Source organism: Wolffia australiana, chromosome 10 (assembly GCF_029677425.1).
Source record: "Wolffia australiana isolate 7733 chromosome 10, ASM2967742v1".
NCBI classification, from domain to species: domain Eukaryota; kingdom Viridiplantae; phylum Streptophyta; class Magnoliopsida; order Alismatales; family Araceae; genus Wolffia; species Wolffia australiana.
The window spans coordinates 3577501-3599858 of record NC_135844.1 but is presented as its reverse complement, the minus strand read 5'-3'; the positions used below and the strand labels follow the sequence as shown (position 1 = coordinate 3599858).

Below are 22358 nucleotides of genomic sequence, written 5' to 3'. Positions count from 1 at the left end.
TGAAGCCCAAAACTGAATTTCTCCAATTCAGCCGTATAGCCCAAAGAAAAAACTTTTAAAATCAAATGGAAGGATCCAGCCGATTGATCATAATCCCATTTAATCCTTGTAACTTTTTTCTATTATGGGAGTTCAAAATATTCCTCAGTAATAAAATTTCTTGACATAGACACCATAGAAGTTTTTTAAAAATGCCTAAAAGATGCATAAAGTGACGTTTATATGAAATTCATAAATATTTAAAAAATATTTATAAAATGATAATTTTAAATATTGTGATTCTTCTATTCATATAAGATGCATGGAATTATTGGGACACTTGCCATGATATAATAAACAGTTACTTTTGCTGTATTTTAAATAAATAATTACTCAGGTTGATTTATGTCACAATTATGTAACTCGTCCTTAAAAGAGTACCAAAGAAACCTTTTGGATGGATGGTTGTGTTCTAGCTATGATATGAAAATTTCTAATCATGAGATTCCAAATAGTCTTATCTCAAATGTAGCAAGACGTACAATAAGTTGATTGAGTGGTCAAGATGGGGTCATTCTCCATTGGTATATGATGATTCCACGAAAGTAATGAAGTCCTTGGCCAAGGAAATGAACCATATTAAAGACTTATTCAATGATCTATCAATGCATCAGTACTATCTGGGATGACTGATTAGGGTTTGATATTTGGCCTTGGAGCTTCAAGTGGATAACTATTTATACATACACAATAACTGATGATATTAAGGTTCAATAATAGAGCTAAAAATTCACATTTGTATCTTTTATAGTACGATGTGTAGATTGGTAACCAGGGATAGAAACTCAACCAATGTATTGGGGTTAAATCACTCATTGTTTACTAATCCATGTTTAATTAATAATGATATTAGAATTATTAACCAGAAAAATACATTGGAGTAGAGAAATACACAACAATGGTATATTGGACATCAAAGATACACTAAAGATTTATGGGTAATAGAATTCCAGTATAATATGAGAAATCCCTAAATGAACATCACACAAGCAATTGTTCATTATGTCCAATTGATGAACTAGAACTTGGGGATAAATACGATATATAAGGTTTCTAATTTATACAACAATTTTTATATTTTTCCCTTTAGAGAACGTAGTGTGTACGGGTGGAATTCATAGGGATAAAGCATTAAAAACGTGAATCAGTAGTTAATTTCTATTTTAAGGTTGTTATATATTTTTTAGAAAGTAAATCTAATGTAATAAAAGCAAATTAATGATTAAGAAATTAGGAGTGGAGTTTTTCAACTCAATCATGCAGTTGGATCCATTCTTGGTTTTTTGAAGGCAAAGGACAAAAGGAGTGGTTATATGATCACTAGTGTTGTAGAAAAAGTAAAAACCAGCCATTTGGGCGCGTGATGACAAGGTTTGTGAAATATTCAATCATTTCAGACTCAAAATCCTAAGCGGTGGATACCTTTCTACATGGATGTGAATCTATTTATTGTTTCAAGATTATGAATGAATGGAGGGAAGAAAGACATAACTTCCTGTACCATTTCAGCCCCAAAATACTTTTAGATCATCAGATATTATTTTGAAGTTCGATAAATATGGATAATTGATCATTTATCTGTCCTCCACAATGCACTTCTCACATTGCCAGCATTGCCATGGAATCCTCAGATGTCCTCAAGATTTTATGTCAAAATATATTTTTAAAAATATGTTCAATTCATGCGTTGACATGTACCCTCAATGTTGGCATATAGTGCTAATTATTTGCGTAGAAATCTGCATATGTGATCAAACACGTACATGCCAATCGTCAGCATTAAAGTTTGTGTTTCTGCCACATGTTCAATCCCATTCTGCCACGTGTACGTGTAAACAACATAAAGAAAAATATAATTTAACTCATTGATTACATTTTCCATTCTTCAAGTTGCTTTGTGCCATGTGTATGAGAGCATCAAGATAACTGGTGCATTATTTAATAAAAAAATATCGGATTCTCTCCATCACCATGTGTCATGCACATCAGAAAGCATTCAGTACAATGTTTCTTTGAGAAACACGGTACAATAATTGGTGGTAACTAATGCATACCTGATAAGAATGATTGGTTGCTACCAATGATTGACCGTTATAAAAAAATCAGATCGTGACATTTGACAGCGCAGAATGACTCAAAATAAAAAGCATTAAAACCCCTTCAAGTATTTACATATATCCTAATTGATATTGTGAATTTTAAAATTATTTTCTTTATGAATTTTACGTCAAAAATTGAGAACATATAATATCATTATAGAAGTATAATAGATGAATGTATGATCATTTAATGAAAATAAAAATATTAAATATGTGAAATTACTGTTATCACAAGTGTGTTCTTTGTTATGATCACCCATTCTTTGTGTCCCTCCTTTTCTTAGATGCCCTCACTTCCCGATGAGATCAAAACAGTGAGATGATAATGATTAATCAATAATGGGGCTCATCAAGATGAATATGATGGCATTTGATGAGTTAAGGATGATATGGATACATCTAGAGGCCAACAACTTGAATGGTTCAGCACACTCGCTTGAGGAACCAATAAATCATGGACTCCATGCAAAGGTCATTTGGTCATTAGATTTTTATATCTATTCAAAGGTCTATTATGATTCTGTTTTACATAACACTACACTAATCATGTCTAGATCACATCAATTACTACCTCATATCCCAACATTTAGTTGTACATTAGCAATAAATACTTAACCACATTTTTTTCAAAAAAAAGAAACACATTCAAGGTTATAAATAGCTAAATTTAAGTGAGGGAACTTTTGGATCTGCAGGTCTTTGATTTTTAGTAATCTATTTTGCTGTATCAATTAATGAGCCAAGAAATGGGTATAAAAGTATCTAAAATACTTTGTATTTTAATAAATTCATTTTTATAGGCATAAAGCACCAAATTATACATTTAAAAATATCCATTCAATCAGTAGTATTTCAGTATCTTTAAATGTCATAAAAGTATTCCAAATTTTATTTAGTTTTTTAATAATCAAGGCTTTCATCGACATTGATCTTAGAGGGATCAATATATGAGCCAATCTGATGTTCTACATCTGCATGATTAAGAAACTTTCAAACACTTAGGATTTTGATTCCCAATTAATGTATGTGGGAGACCGTTTATGTTCGAGTGGAAGTTTGTAATGTCCATATCACGCAGATTGAATAGACTTTACTCATTCAAATGATTCGAGACTATCACAGATAAAATTAAATTTCTGATAAATAACCAAGTTAGCTAAAACAGTTCATTTGGTTTCCCACAGTGCATGAATATGCAGGAGTTGCGTAATATGAGAGAGGAATTTTACCACCTAATTTTGACAAATGTTATCATATATCTGTCTTTATACATTCCCTACTTGCAATATTAATTTATCCCTTTTAAGGTCATGTGAATAAATTTTTGGTGTCAAACTTTTTCGGCAAATTAAAACACGATTTGAGCTTCATAAAGCACTATGAGTTGTAGCTCAAAAAATCGTCCCATGCTCATGACGATATCTGTAAGGAAAAAAATGGCTACTCCTGATCATAAGGTTTGGAAGAATAAATGCATTGAATATCAGGTTTTTTCTTCTTTATATGTTTGGAGATAGAAAATTGCCAAACATGCAATTTATTGGTTTCATCCTATTGAGCGTCAAAGCACTGCTAACTTCAGAGATGATTGTAAGATACAGCTGATGTAGAGTTAATCACTTCTCAAGGTTTATTACTTCTTGAAATTATTTCGGACATGGCAGCAGGGCTTTAAATTTAGAAGAAATCATGCATCCCTTTTGCAAAAGCTTTCCACCCAGTCCATCGTCACACTCTTGGGTCGTTCAATCGGCAGCCCGAAAGCACGATCCCATATCAACTGTAAAACACATTTAGGATCATGGTTAAAATAAGTAAAATAAAAAATCAAGAACGATGGTTGTCTGTCCGCAGAAAATTTCAATGGAGTAAGAACCTGGGAGCAGATGCCTATGCTTCTGGATACACCAAAGAGTACAGTGAAGTACCTGAATTTAAAGACTAACCATTTAGGTATATAGACAGTGACAATAACTTGATACAATGATTCAGGCAGATAAAGCGTAGGGATAGTCAAATCAGTGTCATTGGGCAGTTGTGGTCATTGCAGCAGCAGTTCAAAATTTTAAACTGCTTTCGCTCCACCCAACGGAGTGAATAGGCATTTTTTATCTGTTAATTATAAAAGACAAAAAAAACTACATAAATGACTCTTGTGGGTGATTGGTTAAGAAGTTTGGTTAGTGGGTGGCAGGTTCAAATCCTGTTAAAATAATATTTTTTGGTTGAAGTTTTTGCCAACAGTGGCCAGTCCCATGCAGGGCACTATTGTCTGGCTTTTGTCCTGCAATGGGGTGGGTTTGGCCAGTGGAGGGTTCAGATTTCTGCCCCAGAACTGTCCCACAACGCCTATGGGGTTTGGGACAGTCCAAAAATTTCCCAGTTGGGGAATTTCTCCACCGCATCACGCAACAATCTCTAATAAATTACAGGAAAGTGGACAATCATACTTTGAGAGGATTGACATGATTAACTATGTTGAAAAGGAATGTGGAAACATGACGATGGAAACCCAAGTGAGCCAGTACCTGGCAGGTCCAAAATGGGCATGATGGTGATAAGATCTGGGGATGTCTATATAGGCTCATAAGCAAAAATTTATGGGAAAGGAAGATAGTGGTTGGGAGATCCTCTCTTGGGCTCATAGGCTGTGTGCAATGGTCTAAACTTGATGATTTTACTTCCAGAGAAATCGATACAATTACAGCTATTTCCAAGAAACATGTTAACAATTCATTAAAGAGCTCACCTAGCCTCGGACAAACCAAAGTAATTCAACAAGACTCCACTGTGCGCATCAACATTTGGCCACGGATTCTTAACCTGTGGTAACAAATAATTATCAGTTAAGAAAATTCTGCCCATTTAACCAATGCATAAAAAAACGTTTTATGAACTTTTATATCTTCGAAAAAAGGCCAAAAAAAGATCCATCCATAGAATAAGGTAGTTCATAATAGATAGAGTACAAATAGGGAATGCTGATTACTTGTTTTCATCTCTTTGTGATCGCCCAGGAAATGATTGATAATTCATAACTCGTACAGAAAAAAATGGGCACAAGCAGAGAGAATCTTCATACCTTGCCAAGCTGAGTGAGTATTGGAGGAACAACTTCATAAAGCTTTGATACCTAGTAAAATCAAAGTTGATAAGGGACCAAGAAAATCTTCCACATCCATATTGTGATCACAACATATCCGGAATACAGAAATATTTCGTGACAAAATTAAGGAGCTATAGCACAGTGTACGAGCGAAAATACATAAACTTACAAGGAAAATTTGTAAAAACACAAATATGTAAATGTTTTGATCATCAAAACTTACAATCTGGAATAGGGGGTCGTCAGGTAAGTACTTTAGAGCAAATTCTCTTTGGCACACATATCTTGGATCTGTTTTACGTAGCACTCCATGGCCATAGCCAGGAACAACCTAGAGATAACATTTTTGAAAGTTTTCAGGAAAAGAATATTAAAATAATATGTACATCAAGAAAGTTAATACTAAGGAAATCCAATACTCTCTCAAACCTCACGGACCCACCTCCATTGCTCTTGAGTCTTGATTAAGATCAAGGAGAAAAACATAGAGGATTTTATCTAGTATTCATAATTGAAATCTTAAATTGTGGGTAATCTCCTCAGAGCCTTCATAATGGAAATTTTGTGTTCGGATAGTTTCACATTGCCAAAACGTACAGATTGAGAAATTTGACAATTCGTCTTGTTGTATCAAGATATTCTTTTCAAGAAGTGAAGCATAAAAGTATGAGAAGCAATTGTGAAACAAAAACATACTCTAATTAAATCAGAATTTGAAATAATGCATCATCGTTCAAGCAAAATTATCACCTTGCCGCTGTTTAACGTTTTCCATATGTATTCCTTCAATTGTTCAGTTGTAATATTCTGTCCACATTCTTCAACGACAGATTTGATCCATAACAAGACTTCCTGCAGACAAGTGACAAAAAATATAATGTTTATTTAAAAATATAAATAATTCGAAAAATAGTAATGATACATTGGTCGATATTACAATGGTTCTGATAATTCAGAAGTAGAACTTAAATATTCCGAAAATAAATCATATAAAACCTTCGACCTTTAAGGATTCTAAATTTTATCTGACTGAGCACAAAGGTTCACTTGGACAGACCCTCAATTCATATCTGAGAGAATAAGTTGCAAGAATGAAAGAGAATCTGTAAAATTTTCTGAACTAACTTAAGAAAAAGTAGAGTATAATATTAAATAACTCCAATATCTTACCGCCAATATCCATGATTTTCTTACAAGGAGGTCATGATCCAAAATAACTCTGTACACATTCCCAAGCTTATTTTAGACAATGTATGACACAAAACCCCAAACCATTAGCCCTTAGACCTTAACCCTAGCCTGCTTAAGTTAAGAGATGCAAGCATTGTTTAGGGAGCCAACTTTGGAAAACCAAGAATCACTCTCCGTACAGACTATTCAAATGGAAGTCGCAGCCACAGACAACCATAAATGGATACGCCTGTCATAAGACAGTTATGGAAATATTAATAGAACTAGATGTTCACCTGATTAGCCAATCCATGAAGTGGACCAGCTAAACCATTCAATGCGGCCGCAAATGAAAGATAGGGGTCAGAGAGCGCACTTCCAACCTGCAAGTCAAACATATCCCCATTATCGGCACATTGTCAAACATATACCATAACATATTCATCGACCGTACTTCTACCAAACAGAAGTTTTTTAGGACTGTCCCTCTAACTTGAACATGACTCAAAGTGGATATGCCCAATAAAAGGATACTGCTAAGAACCCCAACCCCCCTCCAGAATTGTTTCAGTTTCTGTCCTATAGGTTAATTCCCTTTAAACAACTCCTCCTAGAGGGGATCCTCCTAGAGGAAGTACAGTTGCCAATCTGGGCCTCTTGTCATTTGGTTTCTTACATCTTTCTCTAAACTTCCAATATCATCCACTGTGGAGACCTGCTGGAGGTCTCTATCAGATACACTTTAAACAATAATTTTATTTACGCGCTCCTTCTGCCTTCTTATGCTAAATGAAGTTACCCCTTCTCGCATGAACTATAGAAGATAAATAAATATTAGCTGTATTCAGTGGGTTTATTGGTGAACTAATCCAGTGGAAATGAAAGGAACAATTTCCACCATCAAAATATAGGGAATTTCTAAATACAACTGACATTACACGTCACACATGACTCTTATGAATTATCATAAAGTGAGTCTATAATTTTTCTTCAGAAATATAAGCTGATCAACGCCTGATGTTTTGACCACAGGTACTTTTTCATTTTGAAGAAAAAGAAGGAAGATCACCCGAAATTGGTGATTGACCCGTTGATCACAGGTATTTAAAAACGAAATAAACTTCTCTCATGGGATATCTATTGCTTTTCAGGAAGCTATTTATCTATTCGTAATTTTTAAAAACTAAAAACATAAAATGACGTACATCAAAAAGGAAATAGCAATAATAAAGTAATGCAATGACGATAATAGCAAATTATAAACTGGAAGAATACAAGTCATGTAGTTGATAAACTTCTAGGGTCACACACCCAAGGGATCAACTGAACCCCAAATTATAAACCAAGACACTCACCAGATGAGCTGTGTGCGCACTGACATTGCCCCCCTCATGGTCACTATTCATAAATGAAATGATAGTTAACAAAAAAGCCAGGAAGAAAAGGCAAACTTAAACAGAGTTAGTTAATATCAAATAGTACTGTTCTATAAACATCTGAATGTAAATTATAACATAAATATGTATACCTGTGTATAGTGACATATAGCCTCATAAGCTCCAGCATTCTGGGATCATCAAACCCAAGCATGTGAGAAAAATTCCCACCATAGTCCAGGGATTCATCTGCCCGTATAATTTGTCCGCCTTTGTATACTCTTCAAACATAAGGCAAGATTTAGTATTCAAGCCTTTAAAATGTCCAGGAGAAATAAATTAACTGAATGAGAACCGACATGTGATTCCCAAACCCTATTAGGAATATTTATGGCATTTTCCCATAGACGGTTTCCCTTTGAAAAAAGTTGATTCCACTGAGGAGGGCAGTCAGGACTTGTCAAGACAGTACGGGACAGGACCAGCTGCATCCGACAGGCATCTCTTGATAATGGACAATGCATGGGAAGCATCAAGGGACATGTGCCCTGTCTCGTTCCACATCCCATGAAGGTGAATGGAATACCCCCCGCGTCCAGGTTGGGGCTAAGTAATTTATTATAAAAAAGAAATTATATTCTCCAAGAACTCATGAGAAGATTAGGGCCCAGTAATATTTAATAAAATAGGTCATATCCCATCCCACATGTTGTCTCTCATCCTGAGCCCTGTCCTGGGTCATGCAAGACAAGACCGGATCCAAGGTAGGCGTCTTGTGCCCTAATTCTAGCTGGGAAATCCTCCCAGAGAAGACACAGATGACGATCCAGGCCTGTTGTTATTTGGTTTTGTCTATTTTTTCTCTCTATCTCTCTTTACAATTCCAATTTCAATCCTGATGGAGACCTAACCCAGGTCTCTATCAGAGAATGTCACCAGGAAACATTTGGAAATGACTTTTACCTTCTATAGACATATGCCGCAACAACAGGAACCCGAGCAATCAGGTTTAGAGAATCTTCGTACGTAGGCTCCCAATACCTGCGTCAAGTCAGGTTTCAATCTTAGGAAGTTTTCCAGTTTAATCATGTTTAAGAAAATGAAGTTAAGTGTCTTAACTCTTACGGAATCAGAGCTCACCTTGCTTTTGGTATTCCTTTCTCATATGCCTTCTGAAACTCACTTTGAACCTAAAATTGTATGATGACAAGTGATTATAATAAATGCACACCAACTTAAATTAGGATACAAGAAAAGTTAAGAACCATGCATCATCATTCACCAAGAGAACTTTACTACAGAAACTAGACAAGAAGTGATATTTAGTTTGGGGATAGTTGACAAAGTTCAGGAACAAAAGGTATAATTTTGATATGATCCAGCGGAGGGTCTACATTCGTAAGCGGGCCCGACACGAGCCCAACAGGCAAGACACGGCCCATATCGCCTCTTCCCCTACTTAAGGGGGATCATCCTCAAGGCAAAGGCAGGCATCCACAAGTGAGTTCTTCCCTCCTCTACCCCAGTCCTGCATTTCCTCACCCTCATCATCTCTTTCTCTCTCGCTCTTGTAGGTCGACTCTCTTCCCTCCGGTCAAGCCTGCGGTGACTATCCTTGGCAACCTTTCCCATTTCTCCCCTCTCCACCCCAGGAATCTCTCCACCTCCCCTCCTCTCTCTTGCTCTGTTGACAACTCTGGGAACAATTGTTGATCATTCCTAGTTGAATACATTTGGTTACATCGGGTTTCTTAACAAATTTTCAGATTGACCTGATCCGAATGTTGGAGGGGGTTTGTAATTATTGTGCAAGATTAAGACGAGAAGTTTTTTCATTCAAAAAAAGATGAACGTCAGTTTACAGAGCCATTGTGATTATATTTAATCAAGATTTTTGATTGAAGATGATATATTGACTGAATCACTGATAAGGTCCCTACAAAGGATCTTCCCTCTTTTCTTAAAAAAATGTTCCCTGCGAAGGACAGGAGGTCGATGTGGATCAAACTCAGTTCTTCACCCCTTCTACTCTCTTGTTAACTGTAGGTGACACTGGTACAGAATTTCCCAGCACATATCTGTAAAGAAGAAAGAAGAAGAAGACGCACTGTCTCTCACAGGGCTCTTCAAGCCACTGGTGAGAGGAAATATGGCCAGGACTCCACGTCTAAATAAAAGACATCGGGCAAACAGAAGGCAATTATTCTTGACATCTGTTGCCGCAGCATCTTGTGCAGGAGCTCATGAGAGGGATTAATCAGCTTGTTACCCAATCTATCCATCTGTCCTCTTCCACCTGTACCTCCCCCTTGCGCTCCACGATCTCTCCTTACCCATGGCACACTCTCATTGCCTCCATTTTGTTATTCTCGAAACAGTTGTCATACTTGGTAATTCTTTGGTTCTTTTATTGACCAAGTTCTTTTTGATATTGTTTCTACAACACAGCAACTACTTGATATTCTCGAAGGGAGCATATCAGACACCTTTCACTCTCCCTGCCACTCTCCTCTCATCAACACGCTATCTCAAGGATTTCTACAATCGGAGTTTGATATGATCCCTGACCCTCTGGGAGAGTAGCCTTGTCTTTTGGCCATTAGGGCCAACTATGTCTCCCTCTTCTCATGTTTCATTTAAATAGCACAGCCCTCCCCTAAGAAGGGCAGATCGAAAATTATGTTATTGACTAATCTTATCCCTCCTTACCTCTAAGTCCAAGTCTCATCCCCGTCTATGATCCGGATCCTCGTGGTCATCTCTTCTTCACTGCATCTTCAGGCAGCTTGTCTTTGGTTGATCCCAACCTCTTCTGTTCAGCCTCTTCTGTGACAATTCCCGCCCTCCTATCCGTCCCAGGGACTCTCTTGCTTGTCTCCCCCCTTGACCCGTCCATTTCTATCCGGAGTGTGGTTTTACATATTGGGATTACGTCAAGACAATGCACCCCATGAGGGATGTCTCAGAGTTAACAGAGACTTCTTGATATTGAAAGTTGTACCCATCAATTTCCTAATTTTATTCTTCATTTGTACTTGTCAGATATTTGTTACAGCATGCCTGGCTGCATCAATCACAAAAATACACAGGAGATTGAAGCAAGGTGGAAGATTTCAGAATGTAGAATGTGCCTTGCTAACTGCGACCTGAATGGAGAAGAAATTCTTTGCAACTACCCCAGTCAAGATGATCAAGGCGGATCCTATAATATGTAGAATTTTTTAAGGTGGATAAGAATATTATTCAGAGCATATCAAAGCATCATCATAAAACACAGAATTGGTACACATAACTGTATGAAAGGACTTCAAACAAAACCGATTTAAAGATAACGTCGCACAGATTAATAAAAAATAAGACAAAAGTTCTGCCAAATGCAACTGCACTATGTTTTTAATATCATTCAGCAATAGAACATTAAAGTTCCCCATGAACAACCTGAAGTGCCATGACGCCAGATGCAAACTGTGTCATCGGATGAGAGGTTACAGGGAGTGCATCAATGGACTTGTATACATAGTCTGCGAGCAGAAATATAATCAATTTTCTGGGAAATATTTAAGAACGATTTCATATGCAATAAAAGTAGATTGTTCGTATTAATAAGGCTCGAGAGTACATTGCACAAAAAATTCTTAAGATGAAATGTAGGAAAAGAACTAATGGGGATGCATCAATCAGCTATAGTTTCAATAGATTTTTCAATGATAAGTCATCATGCCATCAATATCAACTGTATATGTCACATTAAGCCAAGCTCTTTGTAAGGTATTGGTTCTAACCCATAGAGTCTCTGCATCTGGTTACCTTAATTTCCCAACTTTGTAAGTGAGCCATTAGTTATAAGACGCTGATAAGAGCTTCATGAAGACCTATCAAAGATGAAACAATAGAAGAGACGTCACACGTGCGATCCAATAGAGGCACGTGCGGAAGTTTGAATAAAAGGCGGGAAAAGAGGGTTATAAATATAGGCGGAAGCCAAGAAAGGAAAGGGGACAATTCTTTGAAGGCTTGAAGTCGTTCTGGCCATCGGACCAGTGGGAGATCCTCTTCGCTGGATGAGCAAGGGCCAATTCGGGCTTGTTCTTTGTTTTTCAGTTTCCATTCTCTCAGCCTCAATCTTCTCTCTGGAAGCCTATTCTGGTTTTCAACTGCAGTTTCTTGATTGATCCAAGGGGATATTGTACGACACAAGCTTTTTCAAGAAGTCAGTTCTTTGGGGATTCTTGTCATCTCAGTGGTGAATTTAAGAATATTATCAGAGGCCCACATGTTTGTCCTTTTATGTTTCCTGTATGTGATGCAAGTGGGCCATGTGATAAGAAGACTACCATGTCTGCCCTTCTATGTCTTTTAAGTGATTTTTTTTTTTTAAACGAGATGATATCACCCAAAATCAGTGATCCTCCCGATTTATTTCCTAAAGTGATGTAAGTGGGCCACGTGCCATAAGTGGGCCACAGTTTGATTTTCTTTAAGCGACTAATTTTTGCGTAGGAATAAGCGATCTAAGTGAAGTTAGGCCCAAGGCCACTCCGACCTTGCACAGACATCTAAACCAGTCTGAAAGGGAACATGAATTTACAGACTCCATTCCTTTTTCTGAAACCCTAGCTCCCCCCTCGGGAAACATAGCTCCACTCTTCTTCACAAGATAATAGGCTCAGGTAGCCAAGCAGAAAAAACATTCAATGGGTTTGGCAACAAATCCAAATCCATAACTACATTAGAAGAGTGTTATGCATCAACATTCTGGAGGGCACATTCGAAAGGGTCAACAAGATTAAATAATCACAATAGTTTTTTAAAAATTATATGATTATACTGGAATCCAACTATACCATTATTAATTACATTCGTTTAAAGGTACTCCGTTATTGATGAGAAAGTTGAAACACTTAAAAGTGATTCGAAGGCAAGGACATGAGGTACCTGGAACTGAAGCGCGTGATTGCAACTCCTTTGATAAAGAATGAACTTGGTCCTTATTTGGAACCTATTACAGGAGGCAACAATCAGTAAACAATTAGGTGTCGCCCATAGAACAATGTATATGAAGAAAAAGAACAAATAAACATTTTAATGCAACTTTACTCAAATGTGCAAACGGTCTTGGAAAAACTGAAGAAAATAGGCTTTCGTATCGTGGTTTTGTTTAATTTCAACTCGTAAGCTGCAGTCCAATGTGGGTCCATGTGGGTCAATTATGATCTGAATTGCATCACTTATCTTGTCTTTTATCAAATTATCATCTACAGCTACTCTTTGAAAATGATCAATCTTCCTAGTACCATCAGACATAACCTTACAGAAAAAACACTTGTCAAACACAAAGGTGGTCCTGTCAATTATTTAAGCCTCATAGAACCAAATTGTAAAAATATGCAATCAAGGGCAAACATTTATTTGGGTTGTTAATCACATTTTCATAGTTTATCAGAAGAGGGTTGCTCAGAGGACTACAACATAAGATCCTCGGGCTTTTCTGGACAACCCTTCCTACTTTCTAACCAAGCTATTTTTGACTTTTGGATGATTGGAGGAGAGAGGTAGAGGCAGGGACAACAGGAGGAGTCTACTACCCTGGGAAGTTGAAAATAAATCCTAAAATGGCTCTCTTTGTACTCCACTCTATCTACCTTTAACAGACAAAAAGAGAAATGTGATTTTACAACAAACACCATGTTAAGAAAGGCAATGACACTTTCACCCTCAAGACTAGCACACCCTGCTCAAGCAAGTTCTTTGCCAGCTTGGAGGTTGTGCGCAGGATAGAGAAAAATGGAAGGATAATATGCCAATGATATGGTACCTCCAATGATGTGGAAGCGCACGCTGATATCAGTCCTAGCTGATGTGGCCCATCTGTTGATGTGGCTTTCCACTGACATCCGAGACTACACCGATACGGCTTATCTGCTGGCACAACTTTGCAGGTGTGACTTCTCCAATGATGCAACTTCTTCCCTAACGTCGATTTTCTGCTGATGCAGCTTGTCATGGCAAGATGATATTGCTGGCGTGTTGCTGCCGGTGATATGTCACTGCTGCTAGTGAAGCTCTCTCACAAAAAAACTATGATGTTCCCACAACAATACTTGCTGATTTAGCACTCCTCACGGCCTCCAGTTCTAAATGTTGACATCTTGACACCTGTGCCAAATTGTTAACATTTTAATCGTGGCTGCCATAATATGGGCTCCAAAATCTCGAGTCTTCAATGCCACTGCTCCTTGCGAGAGCACTGCTGCCTCGAGCACGACAATGCCCCTCGGGAATGTCTGAATGGTGCCTTCAAAACTGCATATGCCTGTCTGAAAGCCAAGCCATGGTAAGCCTGTGCTGTCAACAGTGCAATGATAAGTTAAGTCCCAATGTGAAACCTACCAAGAAGAGATCGAGAAGGAAGAGGAGATTCAGATGGACAACAGTCTTCTCCAGCCTTATACATTATGTTAAAGAGAAAATAGCAGCTGGAATCATTGATCCAGTATTTGCGGGGTCTGTGGCACTGACTGTGAATATTTTCACCAAAGGACTGCCAGGATCACTGTTTCAGCAGTCAATCAACAAGTTGGGCCTGATCAACAATCTGATATGATACCGGGCCGCATTTATGAGTGCCGGCCGCCCAAGAAGCATCCGCAACCCACAAGCCCAACAGCAACCCTAACTTAAGGGATCGGGGTTGAACAGAGAGGGGCAAGCAGTAACATCGTGAGTCCTTCTTCCTGTCCCTCTTCATCAGCGAATTCAGGATCGTTGACTCCTCGCTCACCTCTCCATTACTTCGTGGTGCAGATGTTCTTCCCTGCACCAGGCGACCGCTGAAACCCTTCTTGGAACGAAGATCTTCCCACTACCCTCGCACCCTCCTAGTCCTCCCCCTTCTCTCCTCTCCAGACTGATCTCTTGTTTCCCCTGACACTTGAGACTGTGATCTCGTCCCTGGGCATCGACGAAGCCCTAGAGATTGGAAACGTCTCTCTTTTGCAAGAAATCGAAAGGAGTATTGTGGAGTTTCTTAACACAATCATACTACCTAGCAGGGGGTATTGATTAAAGGAAGTTTTATGCCTTTAATCTTTAATCTTTGAGTTAAAGACCAAATTGTCCCCAATTTGGGATTAAGGGAATTGCTTTTTCAGTGTTGGAACATCTTCCCAATTTGCTTCAAGCAGCGGAAGATTACACCATTTGACCAATACTTGCATGCAGTCTCTATCAAACCTGTAAGAAAGAAGCATCCACTTGAAATACTTGTCATTCCCAATCATTAGACAAGTTTTTTGTGAGAGGTAATATGCAATGATTTTCACCTATGACTTTAGGTGGATGGTATATGTAAATGGTTGAGGAGCGTGGTTGGTCTAGTTTATACGGGATGGCTCCCATTTGTTGGAAAATCTTGTATGGGTTGATAAATTTTGGGGACATTTTTTTCTGAAGGGTACTTTGCTAAGGTCTTCATTCTGTAAGGCCTGAGTTTGATAGACTATATTGCCAACTTAAAATTGGGCATCTCTGCAATGTTTGTATTGCCCTTTTTTAATGTACTCTTCAGTTTTGGCTAGGTGAAACTTAAGTAGGTTCAGCGTGGCATCATGCTCTTAAAGTAATAGATCTAAGTAGTCAATGGGCAACAATGATGATCCACATCTAATCAGAAATGGTGGTTTTCAACTGTAGACAATCTTGAAAGATGTTGTTTTTATGGCAGTGATATGACATACTACAGCTGTATTCCACCCATGGTAGCCATTTAATCCATTGTTTTGGAAATTCTGATGAAATCAGCACAGATAACATTCCACGCTTCTGACGGTGACTTCTGTATGTCCCTCTGTTTCTGGATGATACAATGCCATCATTGTACCTTTATCTCAATGGTCAAATGAACAGGTAAAATGCTTCCTCTGACTATCAAAATCAAATTAGGCACTCCACGAAGTCAAACGATCTCCTAAATAAAAAAGGTCGGCAATAGATAGAGCAGTGAAGGGGTGTTTAACTGCAATGAAATGGCTGTATTTTGAAAATCTATCAACCACAACTTAGATAGAGTTATAGCCATATGAAGTGGGTTGACCTTCAATAAAATCAAGTGAAATGTCTTCGCACACCTGATGGGGAAAAGAAAGCAGTTCCAGTAATCCAGCTGGGCATAAATTAAAGGCGTTATGTTGCTGGGATACTTGACAGTGAGAAACATGAGTTGATTTATGTTTTCATACCATGCCACAAGAGTTGCTGCCAGATCCTTTGGTACGTCTTCTGGAATCCTCCATGTCCCCTTACTTTGGCATCATCAAATTTGTTGAGAACAAGTGGAATGAGAGAAGATTATTGAGGCAATACCAATCTCTTCTTGTAGAATAAAAGGCCTTGCTGTAGGGAGTAAGGAGGAACAGGTGTGTTGGTTTGTAGTGCTTGATCGATAGGGTGTAATTTGGGGTCTTCGGCATATTCTTTTATAAATATTTGTCTGTCCAACCATTGCTTTGTAGAATCCGAATAGCAAATTACATTATCATCTTGCATAGATCGAGAGAAAGAATCAGCCACTATGTTGTTCTCAACAAATTTAATTTCAAAATTGAACCCAAGGAGCTTAGCTATCCATTTATAGTACTGTAGTGGTACTTTTTGTTGATCGTTGCAAAATTTGAGACTGAACTAATCAGTGTAAATATTTTTTTTCTGGAATATCATGTGGTGCTTCCACTTCCTTGCAGACAATACCACAGCCATAAGCTCTCTCTCGTAAGCTGACCTGTGTTGATTTTTGGAAGATAATGCTAAATCAAAGTAGGCAATGGGATGTTTATCTTGAAGGAGAACTGCTCCTATGATTATTCCTGAGGCATTAGTCTACACAATGAATGATTTGGAAAAGTCCCGCAATAGCAGTATAGAGGCATATTCGGCAAAACTTGTTTTGACTCATCTAGAGCTAATGTAGCTCCTTCATTCCATGTAAAAGCATTTTTTCAGTAGAGAAGTCAGAGGATAGGCCGTGGAGGCATAATTCGCAATAAATAGTTGACAGTGGTGAGCTTATCCCAAGAAACCTCATAACTCCTAGGCGGAATTGGTTGTTGGCCATGTAATAATGGAGTCAATTTTATTGACATCGTTTGCTACTCCTTGTTGAGATATGCAGTGACCCAAATGGGTAATTCTATCTTGTGCAATCTGGCAGTTCGATAGGTTAAGCCAAAGTTGATTGTCTCAGAGAATTTAAAAAACGGAACGCTGATGATCTTCATATTCTGCCAACATTTGACTGTAAACAAATATATCTCTAACAAAACAAGGACACATTTTCTCAAGTGTGGTTTGAAAAGGGATTCATCAGGGCCTGAAACGTCGCTGGCACATTTATTAGGTCAAAAGGCATAACCGCAAACTCATAATGCTCTTGATGTGTTTTGAAGACAGTTTTATGGATATCAGGTTCAAACATGCAGGTACAAAAATAGTTGAACCATACAGTTCTTCCAGCATTCCATCCATCACTGGGATATGGTATCCTTCGGGACAGTAATTTTGCTTAAATCTTGGTTATCTGTACACATTTGTCCCACCTTTCTTTTTAAAAAGTAAGGCAGGGCTTGAAAATGGACTGGCGAAGGGTCAGATAAAATGGGAGTTAAGTCGCTTTTATAGCTCTTTTTCCAACTCGCTTTTGTGGAAGGGATAATATTGAAATGGTCGAATATTGGTAGGAATGAGAATATTGCACTGGGAATGAAGTGTATTTGATGGTATGTACTGCACTTGGGAGGAAAATGGGTGTGCTGAGAAAGTAAGGCGGGGTATAATGCATGAAACTGAATAGAAGAGGGGGGGGGACGGGTTGAGTTGCAAGGTACAAATCCTGGGTACATTTGGATCGCATACTGAGTGAAGCTCTCAACATTGGCACTTGCTCCTTATAAACTATCGGACTGATAGGGAGGATGAGGTCCCTCGAGGTAATAAATCAAAGTCTGTTTGTGGTAGATAGGCTTTGTCATTTCATAAGACCTTGAGGTGTAATAATTTGTAACTGCCAGAAAACTACTCAAGAGACTTCGACCATTGGGCGCCCAGAATTATTTTCATACTCGGCAACGGAATGAGAATAAGATCTTGAGTCACTCGGAGGCCTTGCATACAGATATGAACATTCAGACATATACCAGTATATTACTGGAGAACCCCGTTAGCCAAAAGTATGTCAAATGGTGGTCCTTAAAATACAGGAATGGATATTGCTGATACCCTGTCAGAGCTAATGAAATTAAGGGTGGCTCCACCATCATTTGGCAACCTTACCCCTTAGCCTTTAATCCTACCCCACAGTTTAACAAGACCGTTAGGAGAAGGTGCTTCTGAGAAGTGAAACAAAAGCTGGCAGTGTAGAGGGAACCTGTATTAATGGGAGAGTTCGCAAAATCCTCTTCTTCTTCTTGAGGTTGATAATCGTGAACATCTTCCAACACCATTTGTAAGTTATATTTTTCTTGCAGCAGTGTACTGTGGTGAATCGATAATCGCAATAAAATGCATAGGCCTTAGTCTTTTCCATCGCTGGAATTCGCTTCCGTTAATTTCAAATTCTAACGCCTCCCTGTACATCCTGTGTGGTGATGTTGATAAGGTGGAGCCGGCTAACTGTTTGATTGTGAACACTATTTGACTCGACAGTTTTCAGGACATACTAGATGAAAGGGCATCCGTTAAACATAACCCAACGGAAATATAACACAAAGGAAATATAACACCTAGGAAACATAGCTCTAAATACAAATCAAATATTCTACTTAACCTAATTGGAAAGGGAAAAAAAAAATCAACTAGAATTGATCCATCCAACTCAAGGTAATACAATTAGCATGATAGAAAGAAAATTTTCATTATTATTTTATAGAAAAAACATCATGCTGACACTGAAAAAGTACTTTTCCGGTCAAAAGAAGCCATAAAAGGCCTTCGGGCAATGGTTCACCACCAGGAACTGCAGCAGGAAGAACTTTCTGACACTCGGGAATCGAGAGACCCCTAAAACGTATTCCCTGAACATTGATTGAACTAGCCGTCAGGATATATATCAAAAAATTCATAAATTTGATTGAAAATTTGTCATTTTAAAATTTATAAAAGATTAAGGTAAGCACTTTAGACTGCAAGAAAAGGTTACCTCCTCTGGATCAAGCAATGAAGTTTCCCACAGCAATCCAGTCATTCCTCGCATTCCACCAATTACCTTGAATTTTTTTATTCAAAAAAAATAACTCTGTGATTTTTGTACTGATGCACTGTCACAACGCTATTACATTTTCCTCAAAAGATAAAAAAATAAGAATAAGTCATCCAGAAAACAACTTTATTTATACTGTTGGAGCTCATACCATGTCAAGACTGATCTTCCCAAGCTCAACTTTACCATGCTCTGATTTCAACTTCTTCAAACGGTCCTGAAAGGACCATAGTGTTGACGTAAGCATAGTGAGATTTTAATGTTTATTTTTATTTTATTTTTTATTTGTTTGATTTTACTTTTTTCTTAGAAATAAAAATTTATGAAACTTAGTGATTTTGATTATCAGACGATGATAAGCATTGGATAAGAAAAAAGCATAGTTAGAACATTGATAATAATTGAAATACATGAAATAATTATTAGTCAGACCGTTGGAACAATCTATTTAGAAGCTGTTGAGAATCTCTAGTTCCCTGAAGAGAAGGAAACCTAATCGCGAAGGAGGAAAGAACATTCAATACTTTTATTTCAGTTAGACCTGGTTTAGATACCAGGTATCTGTTAAGGTTCCTTAGGAACTCAACGAGGTAGCCTTTCAACGACGTATCTTGACCGTAGAAGATGACGAGAGGGAGAGATAGAGAGACGTGAGACTGGTAGCGGAGTTGTCGGTCGAACTCAAATCAAATGTAGCAGAATAATAACAATAGTTCAATGAGTATGCTAACGAACTAGGATGAAGATAGTTCTCAAGAGAAGGCCGGATCGGCGTCCCCCCCCCCTTGTCGGAATCGTCGAGAGCTGGATCAGCTTCCCAAGATGCGAGGATCTCGCTGCAACCACTTCTGAAAAAAGATCCGCTTCCTCCCCCCAAGACCTCCCTTTATTCTGTACGACATGTCCAAGAGGATATCCTCCATAGACATTTCTAAGCCACTTGACCACTTGAATGGTGTTGCTGAAAAATCATTCCCCGAAACTTTTGGAACATCTTCCAAGGTGTTGTTGTCATAAATGAGATACTTTATCATCCATGAGAATTTGCCAGCCAAGAAAAAACAAAGGGCAAGTGAAAAAAAAAAGTTGAGAAGGGTATTTATTAACACAATGTGGAGTGAGAATTGAGACAATCATATGCATTAGAAACTGCAATTTTTTTCCATTTCTGTGGTCTGTGCAGAACATTAGCAAAAATTTCATTATGAAGGATAATGTACCTGTTGCTCCGGAATCAATTCTTTCAACTGTTCACGAAGGTCCTGCATGATATAGAAAATATTTCACGGCGTAAAAAATTCAGTATGAATATCTTGCCACAAAGCATGAGAAATATGAGGATCTGGAAAGACATAAGTGAATTATTCAAAAGATATTATATCAAAATGAAAGTTTTCCGTAGAAAAATATTTCTCCACAGAAACCCAATGGAAAATACTTAAGGTCCAATGTTCTCTTTCATCCTCTTCCAACGAGGATTTTACAGGCTACTGCAGATGAAAAACTTACTTACACGTAGATATTTCATGAAAATGAGAAAAAAAGGGTATGATATGATCTCCAACACCTACTAGGGGTATTTTGCTGTTTGGTTTTTGTGCCTTCCTTTTAAATGTGTAGTCCTCCCCAATGAAGGGAGTTCAGATGCCAATCCAGACCTGTAACCATTATTACTTATGTTTTTTTCTCTCGATCTCTCGCTACCCTCCTTTCCAACATCATTCCCCAATTGGGACCCCGCCCAAGGTATCTGTCAGATTATCTAACATTTCATCACTAAGGTAGAACACCGTTCACATTCATATGTGCACCAAACACTTAATGTGGAGGTACCAGCGACAGAAAATGGATTAGTAAATTGTAGGAAAACGCACCAAGCTTAGTTTACTCTAAAACTCATTCCAAAATACTCTCATATGAAATTATACCGACAGAGTCCTACTAAGGACTTTAAGGGAGAACAATCCAAACGCTAATGACAGGAAAACCCCTACCAAGGTTAGGAATCTTGGATTCATATCATAAATATGTTCCCACTAGTTTATGCAGATGATAGCAAAATTGTCACCATCATCCAAAGCCTGTCTTCATCACTGTCTCTCACATCTCCACAGCTTGAAAGCATCATCCTTGTTGCAGACTGAAGCACCCCGATTATATAAAGAAATATCCACCAGATTGAAATAAAGAAACACTAAGTATATTACAATGTGGATCGATAGATTTGATCAAAAGATAGTCCCTTACATATTTCCACAGGAATGGTAGGAAAGGGTTCGAATATGGATATATGCTAAAGGAAAATCAGGGAAGCGCTACCCTCCTCTTGGTAGAGCCCCCTGACATCCTGTAACTGCCAATCTTGAAAGAACCCCAAAAAAGGTCCCGCTGCCGCTTTTCTCCTTCCATTATTTAAAGAGGGTTCTCCCCCAATAGTCAATATGTGTGCCTAACAGCCGTTGACCGGCCCTCTTCCTGTTCCTTCTTTTGTAATGCCATGAGTAGAATGTATCACAGACAAACGACAGTGATGAATTCATCATTGTCTCTGGTGATCCGAGTGATGTTAACAGAGGAAGATATGTGGGCAACAGTTTTTCCCAATTTAGTTTTTTGAAGGAAGATTGGAGAGATCACACAAAATCGGTGACCCTCCCGAATGTTTGTACCATCACTGGAGATGACGAGGAGTCATCATTGGCCCTGTCATTTGATGGCAATTATGATGCTGAGTATGGTTTTTTCATGCCATCATCTCGTCATCTGAATGAGGATAACAGGGAGGTGATGACGAGACAAGATCATCATCGCGATCGTCATCCTACTAGCAGAGACGAATGACGACTCATTATCATCTTCTCCTCATCTTCATCAATGACGGGCAAACACTAAATCACATCCAAAGAACCCTCCACTGACGAAGGTTCAGACAAAATTTGACATTGTGGAAATTCTGATTGTTTCTAACAAGAAAATCAAACAATCACTGTCTGACAATACGATGAAACCCCAATTTAGAAAAATCAAAATACAAAACGGCAAAAAAATTCCAGCAACTCACAAGATCAGAGGCACTCTGGATCTGCAGCCATCTCACAGAGCCCAAACCCGTGGACTGATGCGCCTGAGAAATAAATGAGAAAAAAAATAACAGCTCTCTCAAACTCAAGATTCAAAGACAAAACATAATAGAAAAAAAAAATCAAAATTTGGAATCTAATTACCAAACGGGATCGGATCTTGGAGAGAACCGAGAAACTCCTCATGAACACCATCGCTCCGACGACTGCTGCTTGGTTGCGGCAGAGAGCCATCAATTA

The 22358-nt window shown here is 38.2% G+C and overlaps 1 protein-coding gene across 2 annotated transcripts in view; it reads right to left on the bottom strand.

Annotated features, from left to right (window-relative positions):
• Positions 1-3591: 3591 nt before the first annotated feature.
• The window catches only part of LOC144708444 (citrate synthase, mitochondrial-like), a 19292-nt gene continuing 525 nt past the window's right edge, over positions 3592-22358 (bottom strand). Inside the window, exons 2-20 of one of the 2 annotated variants that reach the window (XM_078581767.1) lie at positions 22263-22324; positions 22100-22162; positions 20259-20300; positions 19190-19255; positions 18979-19044; positions 18740-18853; positions 12726-12789; positions 11229-11311; positions 8931-8980; positions 8754-8831; positions 7943-8071; positions 7770-7812; positions 6711-6797; positions 5995-6096; positions 5468-5575; positions 5221-5271; positions 4888-4961; positions 4015-4066; positions 3592-3918 (exon numbers count right to left, since the gene is read on the bottom strand). In XM_078581767.1, the coding sequence (XP_078437893.1) occupies positions 3826-3918; positions 4015-4066; positions 4888-4961; positions 5221-5271; positions 5468-5575; positions 5995-6096; positions 6711-6797; positions 7770-7812; positions 7943-8071; positions 8754-8831; positions 8931-8980; positions 11229-11311; positions 12726-12789; positions 18740-18853; positions 18979-19044; positions 19190-19255; positions 20259-20300; positions 22100-22162; positions 22263-22313 (1416 nt within the window). In that variant the 5' untranslated portion in view covers positions 22314-22324 and the 3' untranslated portion in view covers positions 3592-3825. Of the gene's footprint in view, positions 3919-4014; positions 4067-4887; positions 4962-5220; positions 5272-5467; positions 5576-5994; positions 6097-6710; positions 6798-7769; positions 7813-7942; positions 8072-8753; positions 8832-8930; positions 8981-11228; positions 11312-12725; positions 12790-18739; positions 18854-18978; positions 19045-19189; positions 19256-20258; positions 20301-22099; positions 22163-22262; positions 22328-22358 lie in introns of both variants that reach the window. The other variant, XM_078581766.1, reaches the window with a different exon arrangement.